The 24,175-nt window shown below is 49.7% G+C and overlaps 2 protein-coding genes across 3 annotated transcripts in view; one reads left to right on the top strand and one right to left on the bottom strand.

Moving 5' to 3' along the window:
- CMTM4 (CKLF like MARVEL transmembrane domain containing 4) overlaps positions 1-839 on the top strand; it is a 67,097-nt gene extending 66,258 nt beyond the window's left edge. Inside the window, exon 4 of the mRNA XM_053603398.1 lies at positions 577-839. Coding sequence (XP_053459373.1) covers positions 577-741 — 165 coding nt within the window. The 3' untranslated portion in view covers positions 742-839. The remainder of the gene's footprint in view (positions 1-576) is intronic.
- Positions 840-8,362: 7,523 nt separating this feature from the next.
- CMTM3 (CKLF like MARVEL transmembrane domain containing 3) lies at positions 8,363-19,191 on the bottom strand. Of its 2 annotated transcripts, XM_053603421.1 has the most exons (6): positions 19,174-19,191; positions 18,257-18,488; positions 14,087-14,242; positions 13,211-13,306; positions 12,722-12,842; positions 8,366-9,853 (listed from the first exon to the last, which is right to left on the bottom strand). In XM_053603421.1, exons 2-6 carry the CDS (start codon positions 18,443-18,445, stop codon positions 9,825-9,827), a joined length of 591 nt encoding a protein of 196 aa, XP_053459396.1. In that variant the 5' UTR covers positions 18,446-18,488; positions 19,174-19,191; the 3' UTR covers positions 8,366-9,824. The 2 variants fall into 2 exon arrangements, with proteins under 2 accessions (XP_053459406.1, XP_053459396.1); XM_053603431.1 differs by lacking the exon at positions 19,174-19,191 and having other exon boundaries at positions 8,363-9,850; positions 18,257-18,970.
- Positions 19,192-24,175: the final 4,984 nt, after the last annotated feature.

Genomic DNA, 24,175 nt, shown 5'->3' with positions numbered 1-24,175 from the left:
TCTGAGTAGCTGGGACTAGAGCACATGCCAGAGCATTTAGTAGCATCGTTCTTGATTTTCAAAAAAACATGTATCACTTTTATAATTAGGGGAGATTAAAAGGTTTATGAAGATGTTAAACTAGCTGCTCTCCCAGGTGTCAGTAGCTTCATCAGTCCTTATCAGATTATTCAAACCCTGCTGCTTTTCACTCTGGAGCTGCCCTGGTAAGAGGCAGGTGGTTTGAAATGTCCATCCATGGCCTGATCTGGACTCACATGTGAGACCCTCATTTTGTCTACATCATATTTTATCTGCATCGTATTTTCTTACCTGAGACCAGAGGCCATGAAGGTGCTATAAAAAGAGGTACTTCTGTGATCTCTTTAAAAATTGGTCCAAAATACTTCAAAGGAAACCCGAGGCTGTCTTTAGGTCAGGCAGGATTTTCTGTGGGTCAGCTGTGGTGTGACAGCCACACCTCCAGCAGGGATGGGTGATAGGGCAGAGCTGGAAGAAGCTGTGGTTTATGTCACTGAGAAGGCCATGTAGGGCCAGGTCTTGTGCCTGAGGACTAGCTGTGCTTGTGTGTTTTAGATATTCGGCTTCCTGGCCACTGCAGCCTATGCGGTGAACACATTCCTGGCAGTGCAGAAATGGAGAGTCAGCATCCGCCAGCAGAGCACCAATGACTACATCCGAGCCCGCACGGAGTCCAGAGACGTGGACAGCCGCCCTGAGATCCAGCGCCTGGACACATGAAGCCCTGCCAGGGTCCTCCTCCCTCCTGTCCCTGCACCCGTCTCTCAGTCAAGTTTTCTTTCCCTCATCACATCAGACATTCATGTGATTCAGCTGAATTTTGTCCTCTTTGATAAAAGTTCATTTTGAGAAAGGGTTTCCAGAGTGGCCTAGGGGGTGGGTCCGTGGTGGGCTGGGGAGGCCAACATTCCCCAGCATTTGGTTGCCTTGGGAGCAACTGGCCACACTGACTACCCAGCTCCAATTTAGGTCCAGTTGTCCCAGAGCTCAGGTGTCTGACTCTGAGCCACCCTGTCATATGTATTTGTGATGAGACTTTGGATTTCATGGGGCTGCTAAGAGGGGGCAACTGTCAAGGAATGAAGGTCAGGGCTGGAGCGGTCGGTCAGCAGCTGGTCTAGGGCAGCCTTGCCGCATGCTGTAGGTCAGTGTTGGGCTTGGCTGCCAGAATCCACCCTCCCCTCATCTTCTGTGCCTGGGGCCTCCAGGCAGTCCGCAGCAGCCCAAAGACCATATGTGATTCTAAGGGCCTTGGCGATGGATGTATCAGTGGAGCCCTTTCTTTGCTGGGCCAGGACTTCATGGGGGAAGGGAAAGGTGGTGTCCTGTGGGGATGGCCCCGCAGGACTGCTGACTGGGGTTAAGGGGAGGTGACCTTTTGTTTCCTACCCTGCTGAGAAATCATTTCATTCTTCCTCAAATGAACCACCTTCCTGAATCCCAGATTTTTCCGCAGGAAAATGAGGACCATCTTGTTTTCCAGCTTCCTGCCTACCCTAAATCTTTTGAGGCTGAGTTGCAGATTTTCTATAATTTTACCTTCTCAGGTAAAAGCCATGAAGGAAACATGTCCATTCCACCAGTCAAAGCACTTGCCCTTTTGCTGGCCGCATGGACCGTGGTGGGAGGTGTGCGTTTGTCTGTGTTAGGAACCAGCACACGCATACATACCTCTGTTTTAGGGATGTGTACTCATTTTCTCAATGCTGAGAGTTCTCAAGTGATTCTGAATAGATTTGTCCAAGATTTGAAAATACTTGAATTTGTACCAGGACACGTCCCTTCAGAAGGCACTAATTGTCTTTTTGGGTGCCTCAGAGTCATAAACGTGATCATCAGTTTTGGAAGTTGTCGGGGCCGGGGGGTGGCGGGGGGGAGAGGGATCCTAGTTCCTTAAGATTTTTGATTTATTCTTGATAAAGTGAAGATTTTTGTTGTGGTGAATGAGTTAAATGAGCCCCTCTGATGCTATAGGCTTTTTTTAAAATTAGAGATTAATTATATCTTTTATGGAAAAGTTGTTTTGTCAGGTTTTTCACTCTCTGAACTGTTTTTAATGTTTACAAACTCACTCTAGCTCTAATATTTGTGCTTAGTCCTCACCAAGGAAAAAACACTGTTGGTGGCAAGATTGTGCAGTAATGTGGTGAGTCCCCAGGATTAATGTTTACAACTGTAGCAGTGCTCTGTGTAATACCTAACTCAGAGGGGTAGGGGATAGGATGTGTGAGAACGGCCCCCTGTGCCTCTGAGGCATTGCATTCTTCAGAAAAGAGCAGCATTTGATGTCAGTGTTGGTCAGGCACCACTGCTAGACTGGGGATGCTACAGTAACTGGTGCTGTGCTGTCTCTGAAGGGTTGGGGTTCTGGGTTAGCGCCCTAAACAGAACATCCAGTGTAATCCGAGTTCTGCTACAGTTCCCGCCCATGGCAGTGGCCCAGGCTGAGTGGTCAAGCGTCGTGTGTGCACTGGGGTACCTCCCCCCTTTTCTCACAGTGAGGGCAGCTAGGCCTGGTCTGGGCGTGCTGCCAATGGGTCTGATAGAGCCCTCTCCCATGTATGTTGTAAGTCAGTCTAAGTCATGCTTCACAGACTTTGATCCGAGTCCGTGGAGTGATTTGGGGGGAGATTATGACATCTGGATTTTATCTGTTCCTTTACATATTTATTTTGCATCTGTTGAGTGCATATGCATAGTCAAAATTGGGCTTATCTCCCCGAGGGCCACAAAGACTCAGCCTTGCATTAAAAGGGCACACTTGGAAGGACCACCCTTTGCCGTAGTAGAAATCTGGGAATCGTGTTACTTGGCCTCAATAAAAGGCTGCCTTTGAAGTGAGATTGAAAACAAGAATACCATTCAGGCAGGATTGCTGCCCAAGTTTTCCGGAGTCACTTCAATAAACCTGGTTTATTATCTGGTGAAAAGGAGACAGGTGATTGGCCTCCCAAGGGTGTGTTTTCAGCTGCAAGAAAAAGTTCTGAAGCCCATAGATGTGGCAAATGTTGAAAGATGATAAAACACAATGACATATTACGCCACAGAGTAACTTAGGAGTTCATACAGACCTTGGTGATAGACTCTTTGGAATTATTTATATCCCTGTAACTATTTAATATCTTTTGTGCCATGAGGCTCCCTCATGGTTTTTGTAAGCATGTCTCCTTGTATTAAACTAGCTCCCACTGGAACCAGAAATGTCTATGGACACTTCCCAATTGGTATAATGCACAGTCACACATCCCACTACATCACAGCCTGGTGAGGAAAGGTTCTGAAGGGAACAGGTTTATCTGTGGTGAATGTAAAGACACCTATATCTTTTGTTATGTCGCTTAGGGGCCTTCAAATGACCTCTTTGCAAATTGAAGGAAGCATTTTTGCATTTAATAGTTCCATTGTCAGTTTGGTTTGGGACATTTGAAGGCTGAAGCAACCTTTGTTTTGCGCAGTTTTCTCGTGGGATGGTACTGGTTTTCAGTGGGAGCAAAACTTGAAGAGAACTGCAGTTGCTGTGTACATCTGGATTTGTTCCTGGAGACTGTGCAGTTGAAACCCTCAAGCATTTGGTGGAACCTCTGGTGGTTTTTGATGGATGCAAACACTGACGTCCTCAGAGAAAGTTTATTTTGGCACTGATTTGGTTGACTTGGATTTTTTTTTTTCTTTCCCTTCTGATACTCTTTGGTTCTCTCTTCATGCTGCTGAAGGCACAGAGGGAAATACCTTTTCCCTCTAATACAGGGCAATTACAGTCAGGAAAGCCTAAAGATACATGGCCCCACATAAAGCCAGGAAAGGGCAGCTGTAGAGAAGTTTGATTTAAAGAAAACATCCATTCAAGGGAGATGCTTTTTGTCTACAGAAAAAGGACGAACATGGTGGCCTGTACAGCCCCCGTACACGCATTGTCCTTGCCCTTGAGCAGAGGAGCCCACGTAGGCAGAGCCTGGTCCGTTGCTGAGGGCTCAGCCCTGGGAAGCCGATGGCACCATAGTCCTTGGGGCCCTAGTCCTGTCTCTTGGCAGGAAAGCTCATGTCTGCAGGCAGGCAGAAGTGTGTCTGACCGCCACCTTGGGTGCTTCTGGCCAGAGCTTTATGCCTCAGTCGACACATTCCTACTCTTCAAGTTCGCAGATTCACCTGCCTTTCTATGAAGCTTTCCTAAGGAGTCACACCTGGCTTAAGCCACAGGCAGTCTCTGGGGAGACCAGGCACTAACTCTCTGTCTGCATGTGTATGTGAATCCGTGCTAGCAATGAATGAGCCTTGAATAACCCTCGTGTGTGTCATGTCCTGTGTGTGGCCTAAGCTTACTTTTTCTCAAGGACTTGCACGTGCTGTTTGGGAAGACACCCCACACCCATGGGCTCTAAGAGGTAGACTAAGGTCTAATCTCCGTGCAAGATTTTCTGCCGGTTGGTCTTAGAACCTGTCCTAGGAGACGAGTAGAGCATGGAGACACATAGCCTGTTTGGTGATTCTGGAAGGCAGTGATGATTTAAGTGGGCCTGTTGTGCCATCTGTGTTCAAAACAAAGCAGTCGTGAAGTCAGTGTGCCATCACTGGATTGTCATCTTCTCCAGATCTTGTTTATAGAGAAGTAATGACATTAGACAGGTAGCAAAGATAGGAAAACACTTCCTAGGCCAAAAGCTGCTGGTTGATTCTCTTGAGCAGAATGAAAAGTTGCTTTCTGCCCCAGGGGCTGCTGTTTATGAAGTCTCCAGGCACCTTTTTGGTTCCTATTGAAGTTGCCGAATCCCAGGTTTCTCTCTTGCCCAGTTCTGTCTTATTTTATTAACACCTGCATCCAGCAGGGTGATGGCATGGTAGGCTGGTGAGGTCTTAGCAGGAGAGGCCTGGGAAGTGGGAGGAGGCAGCGGCCTGGCACACCCAGCTGCTGTCTGCTGTCCACCCGTTGATGACATTAGTTGTGTTTACAAACTCAGGCTATCTTGGAAAAGCATACTATTTGGCTAGCTACTTTCCTGACCTCTTGTCTTTGGAAAAGTGAGGTCTTGTGTTCCAGAATCAGCTTGAGGGCAAGAGCAGAATGCCAGGGGCCTGTCTTCCTTGGTGCTGTGGGTGAGCTTTTTGCATCTAGTTTGTGAACTTGTGGGTCCAGTCAGGTGACCAAATCTGGCTTGGGTTCTATTTCAGACAGGACATAGACCTAACACTTCCACCCTTTAGCTTTACAAACTTTCCCAACTCTTTATAAGATTTTTTGTTTCTTCTCTCCTCAGCAGATATTAAAATCATAAGATTTTTATGAATAAATTCAGTATGTCTGGTTGAGAAAGTAATTTGAAATATTTGACCTTTTATTTTATTTAGAAACCGTCTCAGAAATAAAATTCCTTTAGTATCTATTAGATCTAGAAGAATTTTCTTCTGCAAGTGAATGTTCTGTTTAACTTTTCTTTGTGCCAGTAAGTAGCATTTGTACACTCACTGGCTTGAAACAGAGGAGTAGGCCCTATTATATTTTCCCTTCTTTTGTCTGGAATATAATCTTTTTCCATTTGGATATCATTTCTCAATCGTGGAGATTTTGTTTTCCCTTCTAGTTTTTCTTATTCCATAAACACGACAGGAAAAAAAAAAAAAGTACTCATAAGCCCACTGAGTTTGAAGGACTGGCAACTCACCTACCATAAAATTTAGATGGGTCCTTGAATAGTGTGTTTAGTTCATAGGGTTGGTTTGTTGTCTGTATTTTTCGTGCTGAGACTTTAATTCAGGTGACTCTAGAGTAGCAGGTTTTCTTTGGGATGCATAATACACAAAGGCCAGAGAACCTGCACTGAGGGGGTTAATGCTGCTTAGACTCCAAGCTGTCCGAACTTCTGTGGTTCTAATTTAGGAGTAAGATACCTTAATCAGCTTTGTTGATGGGATTTAGGGTGAGGCCCAAAGTTTCTTTTCATAATTGTGCCTGAAAGGAGAGATGGTATGAAACAAGATTCTGGTAATGGTTTTGTCTGGGAGTCACTAACAGTCTGAAACTATCCCATCTGAGTCATCTTTGGATGACACTGCTGACACCCCTAAGGACTCCCTTTTTATCAGGAAATGAGGATGGTGGAGGGAGACCTGGAGACCTGGTGCCTGGGGCAGGGCTGGACTTAACTGATGGCCTCTTCCCTCTATGGGCCCTGCTTTGCTTGCTTGCTTTTTTCCAGAATCGATTTTGCAAGTTTCAGGATCCTGGTCCCCTCTCTGCAGAAGTGAGAAAGCAAACACTCAGAACCCACTGGCCCAGGGCTGACTGAGAGTGCGGGGGAGAGCAGGAGGCCTGGAACAGCCCCCTGGACTGGCCTAGCCCAGAGGGGCACCTCTTCCCAACTCTCACTCTATAACCTATGTAAGAATGAGTTTTCAAATCTTGCCTCATGATGAAATTGACCTCTTTGGATAAAATCAGTGCTTTTCTTAGCTTGATTTTTTTTTTTTTTTTTGACATGGTTCCTCTATAGAGAATGCTAAGGAATGAAACTATTTGTATATGTTGAAATTTGTAGGGGTTCAGGAACCCATGGCAGAAACACTAAACTATTTATTTACAAGTATGACAGTATTTTTTTTTTTTTTTCAAAATAGGCAAATCTGTCTTTTTGTATATTTTAAGACAAATAATCACTTCACCTTTGGTGCCTTCCATGTGTCACATAAGCACTCTTGTCAATCATGGAATTGGAAAAAGACGTACATTTAGTTAAACCAAATAACACTATTTTTGTAGCATGAATTTAGAGTATGTCCTTTTAATATTGTTTTCAACCATGTTGGTTTCGAGGTTTTGGCCATTTTCTCTTTAAACTTCGTATGTATTTAAAAAAGAAAAAACAAAATGATCCCTACTCGCCCTTTTTCTTCTCTGCTTTCTCCCTGCCATCTTGTTTCTGTTTATGTAAATGGTCTGATAGTAAATTTCTGTAAATAATTATGAGTCAGTGTAACTGCATTTGGCATTTTTTAATCACTTGTTCAGTTTGGAGGGCCGCTGCTCACCTCCAACAGTAAGAGGAAAGTGATTCCGTATTTTAAAAAAGAAAATCATCAATGCTCTGACTTCCCCTTCTTTGGGTCTGAAATGGCAAAAATCCCATGTCTGGCTCTTTTACTGGTTTTAGCCTGGTAAACACAAGGGTGTTCTCCGGCCCAGGCTCTTCTTCCAGTATCTACTCTCCCGGGAGGCCCTCAGCAGTCTCTAGGGCCCTCACCTTCCACTCAGATTTCGGATTGGTTCAAGGACACTCTGGGCAGGCTCGGTGGCCCTTTCCAGGTTTCGAGCCTGAACAAACTAGAGTCTTTGCTGTGAGAAGCCTGATGAAAACAAGATACAGGGACAGCCTCCAGCAGCTTTCCCACGCCTGCAGGATACAGTTATGTATGTCTGGTCAAGAAAAATCTTGAGTAAACTAGCTGAGCCATTGCGAAATAAAGGTATGGATTTGTCAAGACATAAAATGGTAGCTGTTTTTGGTCCTTCTGAAGGGTCACAATATGTAATTATTTGATAATAAAGGAAATCAAGTTAGATGGCTAAGTCATAACTTTCCAATATGATGACTCCTTGGTACTTTCCCTAGTGGCACTTTTGGGGGGCAGTGTTAATAACTATTACACTATGCTTGTTAAAAGTCTGTTTCTTTTAAAGATACAGCTGTGGGGCATTCTGAGGTGACACCCATTTGGCAAATTGGTTCATGCTGTCATGGGTCATGGCTCCCATTCTGGCAGCTTCTCAAATTGACATGGATGCCCTGGGGTGGGCACCTCAGCTCCGAGTGGCTCTCAGGCTTGATTCTGTACATCTGAGTGGTTAGGGGTTCCCAGAGCCTTTGGTCCTGTTGACTTGGCCCTGACAGCAAAGCCTCACGCTGCCCTCAACGTTCCCCTTTTCTGTCTTTTGAAGGATCAATTTTTCATGGTACTCATCTTGATTGTTTTCATAGTGTTCAAATCTGTATTTTTGTATGTAGAGGGAAATAATTTTCTCAGCACTAATCGCTAATAAATATTGTATTAAATTGTCATGAAGGAATTCTTGTTTAATAAATGGACACATAAAAATGTTACTGTCTCTTTCTTCACTCTTACTTGCCTCCTCTGTCCCTTAAAGGCCGTGGATCTGGTCCCTCAAACAGGCCTGCTCTGCGGAGGTTCAGCAGAACTGCAATCCTAGGACTGCACAAGGCCTCTGTGATATCGCTGGGGCTGGGAAGGTGGAGCACGGATCCCATGTTCCTTTCTGCTTCAGCACATTCCACCTGAGAGTGTCCTGTGTAAAATCTGGCATGGAATGTCTGGCCTCTTCCCGTCAGCGAGGACATGAATGCTGACCCAGGGTCTCCCCCCTCTCCCCCGCCAGGCTGCAGCGCTGAGGTCCCTCATGCAGCCAGTTTCCTAAACCCTAAGAGCCTCAGGTTCTGGCTTCCTAAGGCTGCTGTGGGACAGACATTATCCTCTAAGTGAGAGGGCCCTGGGCTACCTGTCTAACCTTTCTTTCAGTTTCCTTGCCTGTAAAACAGGATTGTGTAAGGAGCAGGCAGATAAGAGGATCAAATGCTGGTCAGACACTCACCCCAGTGCCCAACAGGGAGAAGCGCGCATGCCCTGTCTGTGTCACGTTGTCACTTACCAGTTTGTGTTGCAGCATAACAGGATCCTTGACAGTATGGAAGATTTTTTGAAACACACACACATCATTCTGGTTTAATCTGTTATGGCTTTTTTAAGGGTAGGAGATTCATATGCAAGAGAACAAGGTTACAAATGCCCAAAACATGGGTCCAGAACTCTGGCTCATTCAAGAGGGCTAGGGTCACAAAAAATGCCATTTGTTAAGAAGCTGCTTTAGTATAAAAAAAGTACAAAAAGCTACAAAAACTCAGATACACAGTGTAAGTCCTTGGGTGAACACAGAAGGGTTGTCTCATGAGGGGGCCAGGAGACCTGCTCTGGTTTCTAGAAGTGCATCATCCTGAGGGGTCCCGGGACACTCTTACCTGGTGGCCGGCCCTCAGGAAGAGAGAGGGTTTGGCTGGGCCCGCCCAGCTACCTGTAATGCTGTCACTGTTCGTCATTCTGTGGGACCCTCTGTCTTTTGGAATGGGGAAGCTAGACCCAGAATGGTCATCTGAATCGAAGAAGACATGGTTTCCAAGGGTGTGAGGTGTCAGTTGTGGGTGCTGAGACCCACTCTCCTAGATAAGGCAAAGGTCAGTTTTCTCCTTGCTTCAAGAATGAAGAGGGAACTGGTGCTCCTTAAAACAAAGGCTTCGTGGAAGGGTCCTTATTGACAAAGTGGCTGCAGGAGCACCATGTGCAGACAAAGACCACAGGGGCCTGGTGGGGCAGCCCTGTGGTGGTTTCTATCTGTATTTGTTCCTGTTAGGGAAACACAGATGCCCCCCACACCCCGACTTTGCAGCATGAACTGCTCACTGTAGCAGGTGCTAATAAGGCCCTGTCAGCTTTGTCTCCTTGTGCTTGTTTTTGGCAGAGGTCAAAGGGCTTAAGGTCTAGGGGACAGAAAAGGGGAGAAGGGGTGGAATACTCAAGGTGCCCGCAGGTGCAGAGTGGTTACCAGTGCTAAGCCAAGGGTCAGTCAGTACAATGGGCTCAGGTGTAACCTTGAGGCTGCAGGCAGGTCCCCTGAATCAGCAGCTCTTGGCTGCTCCAGAAGCCACAGCCTCCGTTCCAAAAACACTGTGTTCCCAGCCAGCCCTGTGAGGAAGTTGCAGGGTGGAGGCGCCATGTGGCTTGGGTTGCCAGGCTGCGGTCAGGCTTCAATCCGAGTCTGAGTCTGAACTTTCTTCTGAAAGGAAAGCAGAGGATGCGTGGCAGGAGTTGTGGGCAATGGTAGCTGGGAATGGTTTCTGGGGAAGCACAGCCAGGTTACAGGCTGTAGCCTGGGCCCAGGCTGACTCCACCATTACCTGGTGTGAGGTTTGGCCCCAGGCCTGGGACCCTCCACAGGCAGCTGCTGTCACTTCCAGGGTATGTAGGAGGGGGGGTTCCATCCCCAACTGCCACCCAGATGCCCTATCCCCTGGGGTCCCAGGGCCTCCCAACTCTCCCTGGGTCATTCTCATGTGGGGTTGTCAGGGTTGTACCCCCTGCACCCTAACCCATCAGTTCAGCTGACAAGGCAAGGACAGCTGTTTTCTTGTTCCCTAAACTAAAATACGCTGGAAAATTAGCAAGCCTCTTTTTAGCCATTTTATAATTCTCTTCCCCTAATCCTCTTTTTATATTGTGATCAGAATCAATTTTACATGTGAAGAGCCTGTGAGGCGTGACTTGAGGGTTCCTGAAATCCCAATACTGAAGACGGCTCTGTAGAGCCTTCTAGGACTCCCCACCCTAGAAAGGGGAAGCACGCCTGTCACCGACTCCAGCCCCATGCTGGCTGCCATGTGCTGATGCTCATCACCTCCCTGGCCAGGCCCCATCTGTCACAACCTTGGTCAGCTCAGGGTGGGCTGGGGGCAGTGAGGGGTCCCCAGGTGCTTGAAGGGCCTCCCCAAGGCCTGACTCTCTCCTTCCCACTGTGCCTGGGCTGCACTCATTAAGATTTTTTGGATTTTTCTATATTCAATTCTAAAGTATAAGCTGGGAATAATTATACAGTAAACATATATATGAAATTCTCCAAACATTGAAAAAACAAATGTGTCGCCATTGACTTATTCACTGTGTTGGTTATCCTGGAAGCAAGCTGCTGGGAGCAGGTCACAAGGGCCTAAAGAAAATGGGATCTGCTGCATGGGGGCTTGGCAGCACTTGTGTTTAGCAGAGGGACCACCTCCGGGGTTCAGGAATCTCCATGGCCCCCGCAGTCACTGCAGGGGGACATGTACTTGTTCCTGAGCATCTCACCTGGACAGACCACCTGTTCTTTATGTTGTTGTCTTCCTTCCTCTACGTGCCCTTCTGACTGCACCCTCCTATACAGCCACCGAGACTCAGCTCTAGGGTTCCCTCTGCAAGCCTGTGTCCTGTCCTCCCTCAACCTGCTTCATCCTTCTCCTGGCTCCCGTTCGGCTGTCATCCATCTGAAGGCCTCCCTTGGCATGGCACACATTCTGCTGTGCCCCTTGCCACGCCTTCTGGCTGGCCACGCCCACCTGGGCATCCCTCCCACCCAGCAGAAGGCAGCCTCAGCAGGTGTCTGGGCCAACAGATGCTGACACAGGGCCCTGGAGGGACGTCTGGTGCTGAGCCAAACATCTGCTTACTCAGTCACAGGAGTCCACTGTGGTCTCAGGGCTGCTGGCCAACAGCACCATCCGCTTCTCTGATAAAAGTCTTCCTGGGGATGGGGAGGGGGTGGGGCAAGGAAACAGCCAATGGGCTGCAGGGCCTCAGAGCCCCTTCATCTGGGTTGGTGCCCGCCTTTGTGTAATGGCGCTGCCACTCTCTCTGCTCCTCCTGCCCCTCTGGGCCAAGACCTCCTCTGGTGGCCTCCTGGGGCTGTGAGCTCCAAGCCAGCTGTATGCTCCCTGACATACCTTTGCAGACCCCCTGCCACATGCCCTGTCCTGTGCTAGGCAAAGTCACCCCAAGGATGTGACAGTTGCTATGGTTGTGTTGTCACAAACAGAAAAACCAGCCTTCCGACTTCCAGTTTTTTTTTTTTTTAAATCAGGTAACGTGCAAGCTGGCCTTGCTGAGCTGGAAAAGGCTGTCTTGAGAGGCCAGAATATCCACTGCACTTTTTTTTTTTTTTTTTGAGACAGAGTCTCACTTGATCATCCTTGGTAGAGTGCGGTGGCATCACAGCTCACAGCAACCTCAAACTCTTAGGTTCAAGTAATCCTCTTGCCTCAGCCTCCCAAGTAGCTGGGACTACACCCGCACTCTACAATGCTCAACTATTTTTAGAGATGGGGTCTTGCTCTGGCTCAGGCTGGTCTCGAACCTGTGAGCTCAGGCAATCCACTTGCCTGAACTTCCCAAGTGCTATGTACTTTCTTTTTTCTTTTTTTTTTTTTTGAGACAAGAGTCTTACTGTGTCGCCCTTATTAGAGTGCTATGGCATCACAGTTCACAGCAACCTCCAACTCCTGGGCTCAAGTGGTTCTCTTGCCTCAGCCTCCCAAGTAGCTGGGACCACAGGCTCCTGCCACAACGCCTGGCTATTTTTTGTTGCAGTTGTCATTGCTGTTTATTCGGCCCAGAGGGGTTCGAACCCTCCAGTCTCAGTATATGTGGCTGGTGCTGTAACCACTGAGCTACAGACGCTGAGCCATGTGTACTTTCTTTTAAGATAAAATAAAAACCTGAACTTGCCTGGGTGCTGCGATAAGGGCAAGTGCCTGGGTCCCTGGCCCTTAGGTCTGGGCAGGTAAGGCAGCAGGGGAAGGTGGAATGGGGCAGGTGGCCACTCTAGAACCCAGGTGGACAGGTGCTCTGACAGTGACTGGCTGCCTGGGGGCTTGCCCAGAAACCCAGGCACGCTCTCAGCTTGCCCTTTCTAGAAAGGCAGAGGCCCTGGAGCCCTGTGCTCCCCGAGGGGACTGGCTTTGTGACCACAGCCACATGAAGGGATGTGAGAACTGGGCTGTGAAAATACTTCCTGTCCATGGGGAAAGAGAAGATGCTCCTACCCCAGCCTCACACGAGCCAGCATCCCCAAGGGAGGGCAAGCCACTGCAGAAATACTTCTAGGGCATCCACTCACCTTCTGCCTTGTGCGCTGTGGTCTCGTCTGCAGAGTCCCCTTGTTTGAGGAATTTGGCTACATCATTAAAGATCAGGTAAAAGTTAATTGCAAACACGATGGTGGCAAAGAAGCCAAACACCTGTGGGACACAGCAGACAGGGTGGATGGGATGAGGCACAAGGACCAAGTCTCCAACCCAGCAGCCACTGGGATATTGCAGCCCCCACTCCATGGACTGTTGAGCCCTGCCAGGGCAAGCAGCCCAGAGTGGCAGGCTCAGACCCCTCCGAGCGGGAGAACGGGCAGCCCTTCGGAGATCAGGGTAGAGTAAAGCTCTAAAAAGAAGCAGTAGGAATAGCTGGACCTGCACAAGATCCCACAGGGAAAGAATGTGCCCCAGTTTCCACCCGACGATGTCCAGAGGAGCATCTGCAGCTTCAGAAAGGGTGGGGTGAACCTGAGGGGCCACTTCTAGGCACCCCCTCCCAGGGATGGGGGGTTGCTCACTCCAGCTGCTTTGGAAGCCCCATCTGAATATTTGGCGACTGCGGTGATGGAGATGGCGAAGTAGATAAGGGCAGCAGTGACACAGCGCAGGAAGTCCTGGAGAGAGAGGGGCACAGTGTGGGGGGAGGACCTGGACCCCACCACAACCAGAGGGCTACCACCCTGTTCTGCCCCCTTCCTGGGTGCCTCCAGGGTGCCACCAGCAGCTGACACTGCTCTGTGGCTTGGGCCACTTGGCGGGGAGGTAGAAGTTGGAAAACCTTTCACCTGCTCCCTTCCAGCTCTCTAATGGGGAGACCTGGTCCTAGGCCTCGCCAGCCACACTTGTGGCTGATCCATTTACGGATCACGGTTTCTGAGTATCCATCCCTAAAATTGGGGCACAAAGGGTGAAGCCCTGCTAGGGCGGGTGGAAGGTTGCTGATAGCCTTTGCCGCCCTTTCTCCATGACACAATTCACTGAGCAAAGTCCCCTGGTGGGGCTCTGGACTCCCAGGCAAGAAAGCAAGGCCCAGGTTGCCTGATGGAGGGCTCTGGGAAAACCCTGCAAGTCCTCAGCTAACCTGCCCGCCTGGTGGAAATGGCTCGAATTCCTGCGGCGGAGGCGCATTCCTGGGGGCGCCGCTGGGAGCTCCAGCGCCACCTGGTGGCCAGGAGCCCATCTCGAGGTTCCCTGCCTCGCACACGTGCTCTGGAAGCGCCACACCCTCCCTAGGTCCCAGAAGGCTGAGAGGTGTGGCTTTTGCCGGCCTGGCTCCAACAAACTGCACCCTGCCTCTCCCGTGCCGGGAAGGGGTCAGGGGCGCGTGCCGCCTCTGGAGCCTTATCGGCCGCTCTGGGGTGCAGCTAACCCCTCCAGAGGGGACAGGGCCTCACCATCATGGGCCAGCACAGGCCCTGCCACTTGTCGTTCAGCTGCATGGCATCAGCAAAGAGGAAGTACAGGGCCAGCAGGAACTCCAGGAGAGGTGCCGTAAGGAAGGCGGATGCTGAGGATGCCACATAGCAGATAAAGGTGATGAAGGACAGAATCTGAGGGGAAGGAGGTTAGGGGAGAAGTCAAAGCCTTTTCGTGACCTTGGGTCACTGCACCTCTGAGCCAAACTCTGCCATCTGCACCCACAGTCCAACAGCTGGGAAGTGGCACAGCCAAGATTTGCACCCAGGCCCACGTGCTGCCCCCAGTCCTGTGGGTACGATCCTGAGTCCTGACATCACCCCAGCGCCCTACCAGGACTCAATGAAGAAGCTCCAGCCTGCCTGGAGGCTCGTTGCCCCCGCCCCCAGGACTCACCCACTCTGCACACTACAGGGGCAAGTCAAAGCTAAACAGGAACCAGTTTCGAAAAGTAACACCCAACCAAAGATGTGTGCTTTTCACTAAATGTAAACTTTCTCTTAAAAACAAAAATCTTGGGCTCGCGCTTGTGGCTCAAGCGGCTAAGGCGCCAGCCACATACACCTGAGCTGGTGGGTTCGAATGCAGGCCCGGCAAACAACAATGACAGCTACAACCAAAAAATAGCTGGGAGTTGTGGTGGGCACCTGTGGTCCCAGCTACTTGGGAGGCTGAGGCAGGAGACTCGCTTGAGCCCGCGAGTTGGAGGTTGCTGTGAACTGTGATGCCACAGCACTCTACTCAGGGTGACAGCTTGAGGCCCTGTCTCAAAGGAAAAAAAAAATTAAAAAAAAACTCTTGAACTTGAGTTAATGATATGCATGCTAAAGTGTTTAGAGTTGAAATACACTGATCTCCGCTCAGCACCTATAGCTCAAGCGGCTAAGGCACCAGCCACATATACCAGAGCTAGCAGGTTCAAATCCAGCCCAGGTCTGCCAAACAACAATGACAACTACAACCGAAAAAGAGTGGGGCATATGGCGGGTGCCTGTAGTCCCACCTACTTGGGAGGCTGAGGCAAGAAAATTGGTTACGCCCAGGAGTTGGAGGTTGCTGTGAGTTGTGATGCCACAGCACTCTACCCAGGGCAACAGCTTGAGACTCTGTCTCAAAAAAAAAAAAAAAAAAAAAAACTTGGGTGGCACCTGTGGCTCAAGGAGTAGGGCGCTGGCCCCATATGTCGTGGGTAGTCGGTTCAATCCCAGCCCCGGCCAAAAACCGCAAAAAAAAAAAAAAAAAAGAAAACCAGAAAGAAAAAAGAAATATACTGATCTCTGCAATTTACTTCGTGTCAAAAAATAAAATGGGGCTGGCTGTGGTGGTTCACTTCTGTAATCCCAGCGCTTTGAGAGGCTGAGGCCAGAGGATCCCTTGAGGCTAGGAGTTTGAGACCAGCCTTAGCAAAAGCAAGATTGTGTCTCTATTAAAAATAGAAAAATTAACCAAATTAGTTGGGCATGGTGATGCACACCTGTGGTTACAGCTACTCAGGAGGCTGAGGCAGAAGGATTGCTCCAGCCCAAGAATTTGGGGTTGCAGTGAGCAATGATGACAATACTGCATTCTAGCATGGGCAACAGAGTAAGACCCTGTCTCGAAATAAATAAATACATACAAATATAAATAAGTAAAATAGACTGAGGGACAGATAAAGCAAATGTTAGCAAAATGTTAACATACAGTCTAAGAGTGTTAATGGTACAAAGCTTTCGACTTTTTTATGCATTTGCAAATTTTCATAATAAGAAAAAACTATTCGGGCGGCGCCTGTGGCTCAGCGGGTAGGGCGCCGGTCCCATATGCCGGAGGTGGCGGGTTCAAACCCAGACCCGGCCAAATTAAAAAAAAAAAAAAAAAAAAAAGAAAAAACTATTCAGCAGAGAACACGATGGTAGATACCAGGGGCTGTGCTGCATCATTCATGCATCCTTTGTGAAAAGGGGGCCCATCTACACTTGCTACAGAATCGAACTTCTCTGCAGCCTCGCTCACAACTCTAGGTGGAAACAGCTGATGCCAGTCAGTCCCGCAGCCCAGGTGTGTGCCGGGCAGACCAAGATGGCAGGATGCTGGGCTCCTCTGTGCCCAGTAATCACCGTGGCTCATGGGCATCTCCTCTGATCCTCACAACCGTCCCTGCACCAGGTGCCATACTGACAGATGAAAAGACCCCAGGGCACGCAGTTGGTAAGAAGGTGCCAGAATTTGAACCTGGGGTTGGCTGACTTCTAGTTAAGAGTTCTTAAGCAACCTGGGCCTGTGGGTGCTTGGGGAGGTCATCTCTCCTGGTTTCTGTCACTGTGGCTGTGTTGGAACACATCTATGGCTGAGTATCTCATTGTGGGTGTTGGTGGGGGCATGAGGACACCCAGATGTCCCACAGGAAGCACTGCGGGTATTTCAGGCAAATGAGCTGCAGGGATTCAAGGGCACCCTTTTCTGCCCTGCACATGGCCCTGGCAGCAGCTGAGCCCACCTTGGACAGATAGGAAACTAAGGTGTAGAAGAGGAGCTTGCTAGGCTGCCAGGGCCTTCCAAGAAACCAAGGCCATGGGCCTAACAGGCCCTGTCCGCAGCTCCTGCTGAACTTCCTGTGCCAAAAGCTGTTCTGTGTTCCTCCCCTTCCTGTCTTCCATCTCCCCCCACAATCCCCCAGCTTAACTCTGGGGGATCCCCCTTTCGATTCCTGTTTGCTCATTCCTGATTCCTGAGGCTCACTTCCTCCCTAATCCAGCCATGGCAACATCCATACTTGCTTGGGCCTGGGGGTGGGAGGGAAGTGACCAGTGAGGCATTTAGTACCAGCAGTGGCTCCTATGGACCCTGAGTGCCCACCACACACCTTTCCTTCTCCACCTAGCCCTAGATTCCTGACACCCAGCTAGGCCAAGGGCTGTTCTCTGAGTGGTCCTGGGTAGGGGAGGGATTGGGGGGCTAGGTGGATTCAGGCTTCTTCCCCCAAAGCATCTCCTTGTGGTCTCCGGGTGGGGCTGAGGGGGGAGGCCAGCCAGGGAATGTGGGCTCTGAGTCCAGCCCCTGGGGGTCTTACTTGGGAGTTGAGCAGGTGCTGGGCTGGTGACCTCTGGCCTGACAACACAAGAGGTTGTAGGAACAACTGCTGCTATCAGCCCTGGGGCCAAGAGAGAGAGACTGTGGGAGAGAATCTTCCTTCCTCCACCCTCCATCTAGTTCTCACTCGGTCTGTCGCCTGAGCCACCTGTCAAATCCCCTAAGTGCTGGGCACCTCAGTTCTCTCACTTGCCAAGGGGAGTAGGGACAGGCACCCCCCAACTGGTCCGATCTAAGCAACAAGTGGCCGCCGGATGTCCTGCTCCCTCGTCTCACCACCTCTCTGCCCGGCCTCTCCCTCTCTCCCGCATCCCTGGAGGCTCAGGCCAGTCCCCACCCCACAAGCGGACTGTACGGACACCAGTTGCGCGAGTTTTCAGAGGATCAGGAGAACAAAGGCGGCCGGTGGGGGAGAGCAGGAAGGAGGAAGGAGCTCAGCGGGGCGGGGCGGCTTCACCCCGGCGAGGGAGGGAGGAGGGCGGTGAAGTCACCCCGCGCGGGCTACCAGCGCCCCTAACTCCGAGTACCGGCCTCACCCATTCCCGGGGGCTCCCTTCACTCTACACGGCCCCCCCGCCCCGGACTCCTTCCCCAGAAGCGTCGCAGCCTCCGCCCCGCAGCTCTAGGAGCGCCCGGGCCCAGCTCGTGCGGAGAAAAGCAGACCCTCCCCCGCGACCCGGGTTCCCGGACGGCGCAGCAAGCTGATTCTTCCCGTGCCCAGCCTGGGGGCGGCGACAGGGTTGGCTGAGCGGGGCCAGATGTCGAGGCGCAGCTGTCGCGCGGGCCCAGAGAGGGCGGCGGTGCCTGAGGTCACACAGCGCCCTGTTGGGGCCACTCGCTCCCTGCATCCTGAAACTCCCACCTTTGGACTCTACGGGTTAAAAAACCGGGGAAAACTTGGGTTCGGGACCCGCCCGCCTCCAACTCGCTCTCTGAAACTTGGTGACGCTGCCCAACCTCGCGGGGCTCTTAAGAGGACTCTGCCGAGAAGGCTCCAGGATGGGGCTTCAGAGCGCGACATCCGTCTCCGGGCCCCCTGGCGCCGCGAGGCAGCCCCCACGGTCCCGCGCACTCACCGACTCCGCCAGCAGGAGGCGGCCTTTGAGCGAGCAGAGGAAGGCGCGCGCCGGCAGCAGGGCGCGGAGTCCGGGGACTGCCGGGCCCGGCCGGGAGCCGCCGGCGGGCTCCGGGTCCGGGTCCGGGTCCGGGTCGGGGTCGGGCTCTGGGGGCCACATGGCGGCGGCGGCAGGACCGAGGCTCGACATCACTTTCTCTCACCCGCGCCCAGGAGGGAAGCGGAAACGCAGACTGTGCGGAAGGAGAAAAGGCGAGACGATTTGGGAGCAGGGGCGCATCCCCCGCCGCCCCGCCCCCGCCCCGCCCCTGCCCGGCCCCTTGCCCCCGCTCCCCCTCTCCTCGTTCCCTCCTCGGACCCCGGGGGTGCTCCGGCCTGAGACAGGCCGGACAATGGGCAGGATTCTCCCGGTGCTGGCCAGAGGCCTCCTCCTCATCCTTGTCCTGGCCCCTGGAAATCTTATTACCGCCCCTGACCACCGGGTCAGGACTCCCACTTATCAATCCCTGGCCAGAAGGGTTGTCTACACTCGCAGTCTCGGGTCTAACTTCTTGCCTGCGCGTCTGAGATCCAGAAACCTAGGCGTCAAAACAGCAAAGCCCCTGCCTCATTCTTCCATGGCTTTGATCGCGTTGTCTGCGGTTAGCTCCCCCACTCCATCCCCTCTCTCTCAGCTCTCTGAGGTTTCTTTCCTACTGCTTCCCTGGCCACCCTTGGGGTTCTTGGCTAGCCCATCCTCCTCCAGGGCCTCTTTGTTGGGTGGCCCAGGCTTTTGTTCTACACCCTGCCTACCCCAGTCCATCCCAGGAGGACTTTCAGACGTCCACTGGAGCCAGTCCCTTCTCCCCCACCAAGTGCACTGCCATCCATTCTCCCATCACCAAGGCCAACCCATCTTCACCTAAAGCTTTCTCTTACCTCTGTCCACTTCTCACAACCTAAGTTACCATCAGATCCCAAACCACTCTGGTCCCTCTCTGAACTGTTGTGAGAGTTCAACTCTTGAGAGCCCTCTACAGTTTCCTCCCTTGGCAGCCAGAGGGATGCTTAAATCATAAATCACGGCACTTCTATTCCTACCCCCAAAACAAAAAGCACAAAAAGAACAAAACCTTGGGAGCTTCCCATCTTGCTCAGGGTCTTGGGATAGAAGTGAAATAGGGTGTATAATTCCTTGCTGTGATTTCCTCCCTTACCTCTCTCTCCAATCTCCTTACAATTCCTTGAACAATGTGTTCCCTTCTGCCACAGGGCCTTTGCATGCGCTGTTCCCACTACGTGCTATGTTCTTTTGCTACCTTCTTAACTTTCAGCGGTTATAATTCAGCGCCACTTCCTCAGGGAAGCCTTTCCTGACATTTATTTATTCAGTCAATAGTGCTAGCAGTCCAGGATACAAGGAAGCCCCAGCTTTGGGTGGGTGGTCTGGGGCAAACACTAAACATGTCTAGAGAATCCTGTATAAGATGATTCCTGGTGATAGATGTGAACTGGTTCAGAGGATGGCCAGCCAGGCAGCGTCAAAGAGGACTGAGTCAAAGGGTGGGGGGAGGATAGGAGGAATGGGAAGGGCCAAATGGTGGAGGACCAGACCCTGGTACTTGGATTTTACTCTATTCCCTGGCTGGAGGCCAGGTGGGAATTCTAAAAGATCTTGTTCTGATCTATGTTATTAAAAACATGGCTCTGAACTGCAACTTGGTAAGAAGAAAACAATGCAGTTTTTAAAATGGGCTACAGATTTAAACAGACAACTCACCAAGGGAGATACAGGAATGAATGTTCACAAAGCACAACAAAAGGTGCCCAACATCCTTAGACATCTCGGAATGCAAATTAAAACCACAACGAGGTACTACTACATACCCATTACAATGACATAAAAAGCACACTCCCAGGTGCTGGTGAGGATATAGAGCAACGGGAACTTGCATGTAAGGCAGCCGTTCTCAACCTGTCGGTCTCGACCCACCGGAACTGTATTAAAGGACGGCGGCATTAGGAAGGTTGAGAACCACTGATTAAGGGGTCTTCAAAAACTTTGTGGAAAAATGGAATTAAGGCTCAGCGCCAGCCACATACACCAGAGGTGATGGGTTCGAATCCAGCCTGGGCCTGCCAAACAACAATGACAACTGCAACAACAACAACAAAAAATGGCCAGGCATTGTGGCAGGTGCCTGTAGTCCCAGCTACTTGGGAGGCTGAGGCAAGAGAATTGCTTAAACCCAGGAGTTGGAGGTTGCTGTGATCTGTGATGTCACGGCACTCTACCCAGGCCGACAGCTTGAGGCTCTGTCTCAAAAAAAAAAAAAGAAAGAAAAAGAAAAAGAAAAATGGAATTAAAAGGTAAAAATAAAAAGTATAGGGGCGGTGTCTGTGGCTCAAAGGAGTAAGGCACTGGCCCCATATGCCGGAGGTGGCGGGTTCAAACCCAGCCCCACCCAGAAACTGCAAAAAAATAAAATAAAATAAAAAGTATAAACCTTATTTCTTTCTTTTTTTTTTTTTTTTTGAGACAGTCTCACTTTGTTGCCCATGGTAGAGTGCCATGGTGTCATAGCTCACAGCAACCTCAAACTCTTGGGCTCAAGCGATTCTTTTGCCTCAGTCACCTGAGTAGCTGAGACTACAGGTGCTCACCACAACACCTGGTTAATTTTAGAGATGAGATCTTGCAATGGCTCAGGATGGCCTCAAACCTGAGTTTGAGGCAATCCACCCGTCTCAGCCTCCTAAGTCCTAGGATTAAAGGGTGAACCACCATGCCCAGCCCTCTTTTTTTTGAGACAGTCTCACTTTGTTGCCCTCGATAGAGTACGATGGTGTCATAGCTCACAGCAACCTCAAACTCTTGGGCTCAAATGAGCATCTTGCCTCAGTTTTTCATGTTTAGTAGACCACTGTTGCTTAGGCTGGTCTCAAACTGGTGAGCTCAAGCAATCCATCCACCTCAGCCTCCCAGAATTCTAGGATTATAAGCATGAGCCACTGCACCCAGCCAATAAACCTTATTTCTTGGCCAGGCGCAGTGGCTCACATCTGTAATCCTAGCACTCTGGGAGGCTGAGGCTGGTGGCCTAAGCTCAGGAGTTCAAGACTAGCCTGAGCAAGAGTCAGACCCTGTCTCCAAAAAAAAAAAAAAAAAAAAGGCGGGTGTTGTGGTGGGTGCCTATAGTCCCAACTACTTGGGAGGTGGAGGCAAGAGAATTGCTTGAGCCCAAGAGTTTGAGGTTGCTGTGAACTGTGATGTCATAGTACTCTACTGAGGACAACAAAGTGAGACTCAATCTCAAAAATAAAGAAAACTGATTTCTTATCATAAGCTCCAGGAAGGTCAATATGCTTTTGTAAGCAATGATACCAGCCTTTTAATCCATCTCTAAGGAACTGAGGGTCCTGGGAATTTAACCATATCAATGTAGTCTTTTTTAGTGTATTAACTGAAGAAAAATGGATGCTGTCTACAGATTTTGGGGTGAGAGCCAAATCAGGACTGTCCAGTGGGTGGCTGCTTAATGATTTCCAATTGAAACTGTCACAAAATTGCACTTGTTTGGTGAGAGGAGTGAGTAAGAGCATTGTCCTAGTGGAGAAGGACTCTGGTGAGGTTTTCTGGGTGTTTTCTGCTAAAGGTTTGGCCAACTTTCTCAAAACACTCTCATAATAAGCCGATGTTATCATTTATTGGCCCTTTAGAAAGTCAACACTCAGAATGATTTGAACATTCCAGAAAACTTTTGCCTTGGGACCTTCATTCTTTGAGTTCATTTTTGCTTTACGTAACTCCTTCAACCTCTTGATACCTATAGCTTTTTTTGTTTTGTTTTTAAGAGACGAAGTCTCACTTTATTTGCCCTTGGTAGAGTGTGTGGCATCACAGCTCACAGCAACCTCCAACTCCTGGGCTTAGGCTATTCTCTTGCCTCAGTCCCAGCCTCAGCTGGGACTACAGGTGCCCGCCAGAACACCCGGCTATTTTTTTGTTGTTTTTGCAATTGTCATTGTTGTTTAGGTGGCCCGGGCAGGGCTTGAACCCACCACCCTTGGTATACGGGGCTGGCACCCTATGCACTGAGCCACAGGCTCCACCCAATAGCTATAGCTTTGATTGTGTTTTGTCTTCAGGATTGTATTGATAAAGCTATGTTTCATCTACTGTTACAGTTCTTCCAATAAACCCTTTAGGATCTTGACCTCCCTTTTTTTTTTTAAACAGTCTCACTCTCACCCTGGGTAGAGTGCGTGGCATCATAGCTCACAGCAACCTCAAACTCTTGGGGTCAAGTGATCCTCTTGCCTCAGCCTCCCGAGTAGTGGGGACCACAGGCACTCACACAATGCCCAATGAGTTTTTTCGATTTTTAGTAGAGATGGGGTCTTGTTCTTGCTCAGGCTGGTCTTAAACGCCTGAGCTCAAGCAATCTGCCCGCCTCAGCCTCCCAGAGTGCTAGCATTAGAGGCGTGAGCCACCGCACCCAGCTTGATTTCACTTTTTAAAAATTTCCATTGAAAGCTCTGCTATTCTGTCTGCAGCTGATCTGTATGCGAGTGTCTTGGCAGCTGAGTGGAAAGTTTACTCAACTTTAATTTTTCAGTCAGAACTGTATAAGCTGAACCACTTGAGATATCTGGGATGTTGGCTGTTGTTTGTGCTGTTAATCATTCAGGCTCTTCAATTAGGGCATGACAAAGATGAATTTTTTTCCTTGCAAATTGATGTGAATGGTCTGCCACTGTAGGCTTCATCTTCCACATCCTCATCCCTTCTTAAAGTGATGTATTCATTTGTAAACTGCTGATTACTTTACGGCGTAAACTTTTCCAAAAAATCAGTGATTTCACCATTCTTCCACCCACACTTTACCAGGAATTTGATGTTTATTCTTGCTTTAATTTTAGCAGAATTAAGGTTGCTGTGATAAAGGTTCTTTTCAAGCTGATGTCTTAACATTCCTTTATTTATTTATTTTTTTGCAGTTTTTGGCTGGGGCTGGGTTTGAACCCGCCACTTCCGGCATATGGGGCTGGCGCCCTACCCCTTTGAGCCACAGGCGCTGCCCAATGTCTTATCATTCTTAATAGCTCAAACTAGATCTTGTGTAGACATGTTTTAAGTGGATAGTACAAGTTTCTTTTGGTGCAAAATTTTTTGAAATCCATGCATAGATTTTTGCATGTTGACATGCACTTACGAACTTTTTGAAGTTCAGATGGGCCTGATTTGGTTCCTTCTGACTTCTTTTTGCTTACTAATCTTAAAAAAATCTGTAATCAGGAGGCTGAGGCAAGAGAATCGCCTGAGCCCAGGAGTTGAAGGTTGCTATGAGCTGTGTGACGCCATGGCACTCGGCGTCAAAGTGAGACTCTGTCTCTAAACAAAAAAAAAAAGAAAAAAACAAACTGTAAAGACCACCCATCATTCTTCAGTTGACCATAAAAAAGACTGCATTGATATGATTAAATTCCCAGGACCTTCATTTATTTGGGGACAGACTAAATGGCTGTAGGGGGACATGGTGGCTCTATAATCCTAGCACTTTCAAAGGCTGAGGCAAGAGGATTGCTTGAGCTCAGGAGTTGGAGATCAGCCTGAGCAAGAGCAAGATCTCATCTCTACAAAAAATACAAAAATTGAAAAACAAAATACAAAAATTGGCCCAGCAGAATGGTGCACACCTTTAGTCCCCAGCTACTTGGAAGGCTAAGGCAGGAGAATTGCTTGAGCCCAAGAGCTGGAAGTTACAGTGAGCTGGCCTAGGTGATACAGCAAGACTGTGTCTCACAAGAAAAGAAAAAAATATGTCTTTACTGAGTCTCAGTTTGTCACCCTCGGTAGAGTGCCATGGCATCACAGCAACCTCCAGCTCTTGGCTTAGCTGTTTCTCTTGCCTCAGCTTCCTGAATAGCTGGGACTACA

This window comes from Nycticebus coucang, chromosome 2, assembly GCF_027406575.1.
Source record: "Nycticebus coucang isolate mNycCou1 chromosome 2, mNycCou1.pri, whole genome shotgun sequence".
In the NCBI taxonomy this organism is placed as follows: Eukaryota; Metazoa; Chordata; class Mammalia; order Primates; family Lorisidae; genus Nycticebus; species Nycticebus coucang.
The sequence above is the reverse complement of the archived record's forward strand: the minus strand, read 5'-3'. Positions and strand labels throughout refer to the sequence as shown.

Excerpts from the sequence above, each read along its gene's own strand:
- CMTM3 (XM_053603421.1), bottom strand. The coding sequence starts at position 18,445 with ATGTCGAGCCTCGGTCCTGCCGCCGCCGCCATGTGGCCCCCAGAGCCC. Across the intron at positions 14,243-18,256 it reads GCCTCCTGCTGGCGGAGTCG|ATTCTGTCCTTCATCACCTT; the intron begins GTGAGTGCGCGG and ends CCTTCCCCTCAG. Across the intron at positions 13,307-14,086 it reads GCCTGTGCTGGCCCATGATG|GACTTCCTGCGCTGTGTCAC; the intron begins GTGAGGCCCTGT and ends CTCTCTCTCCAG.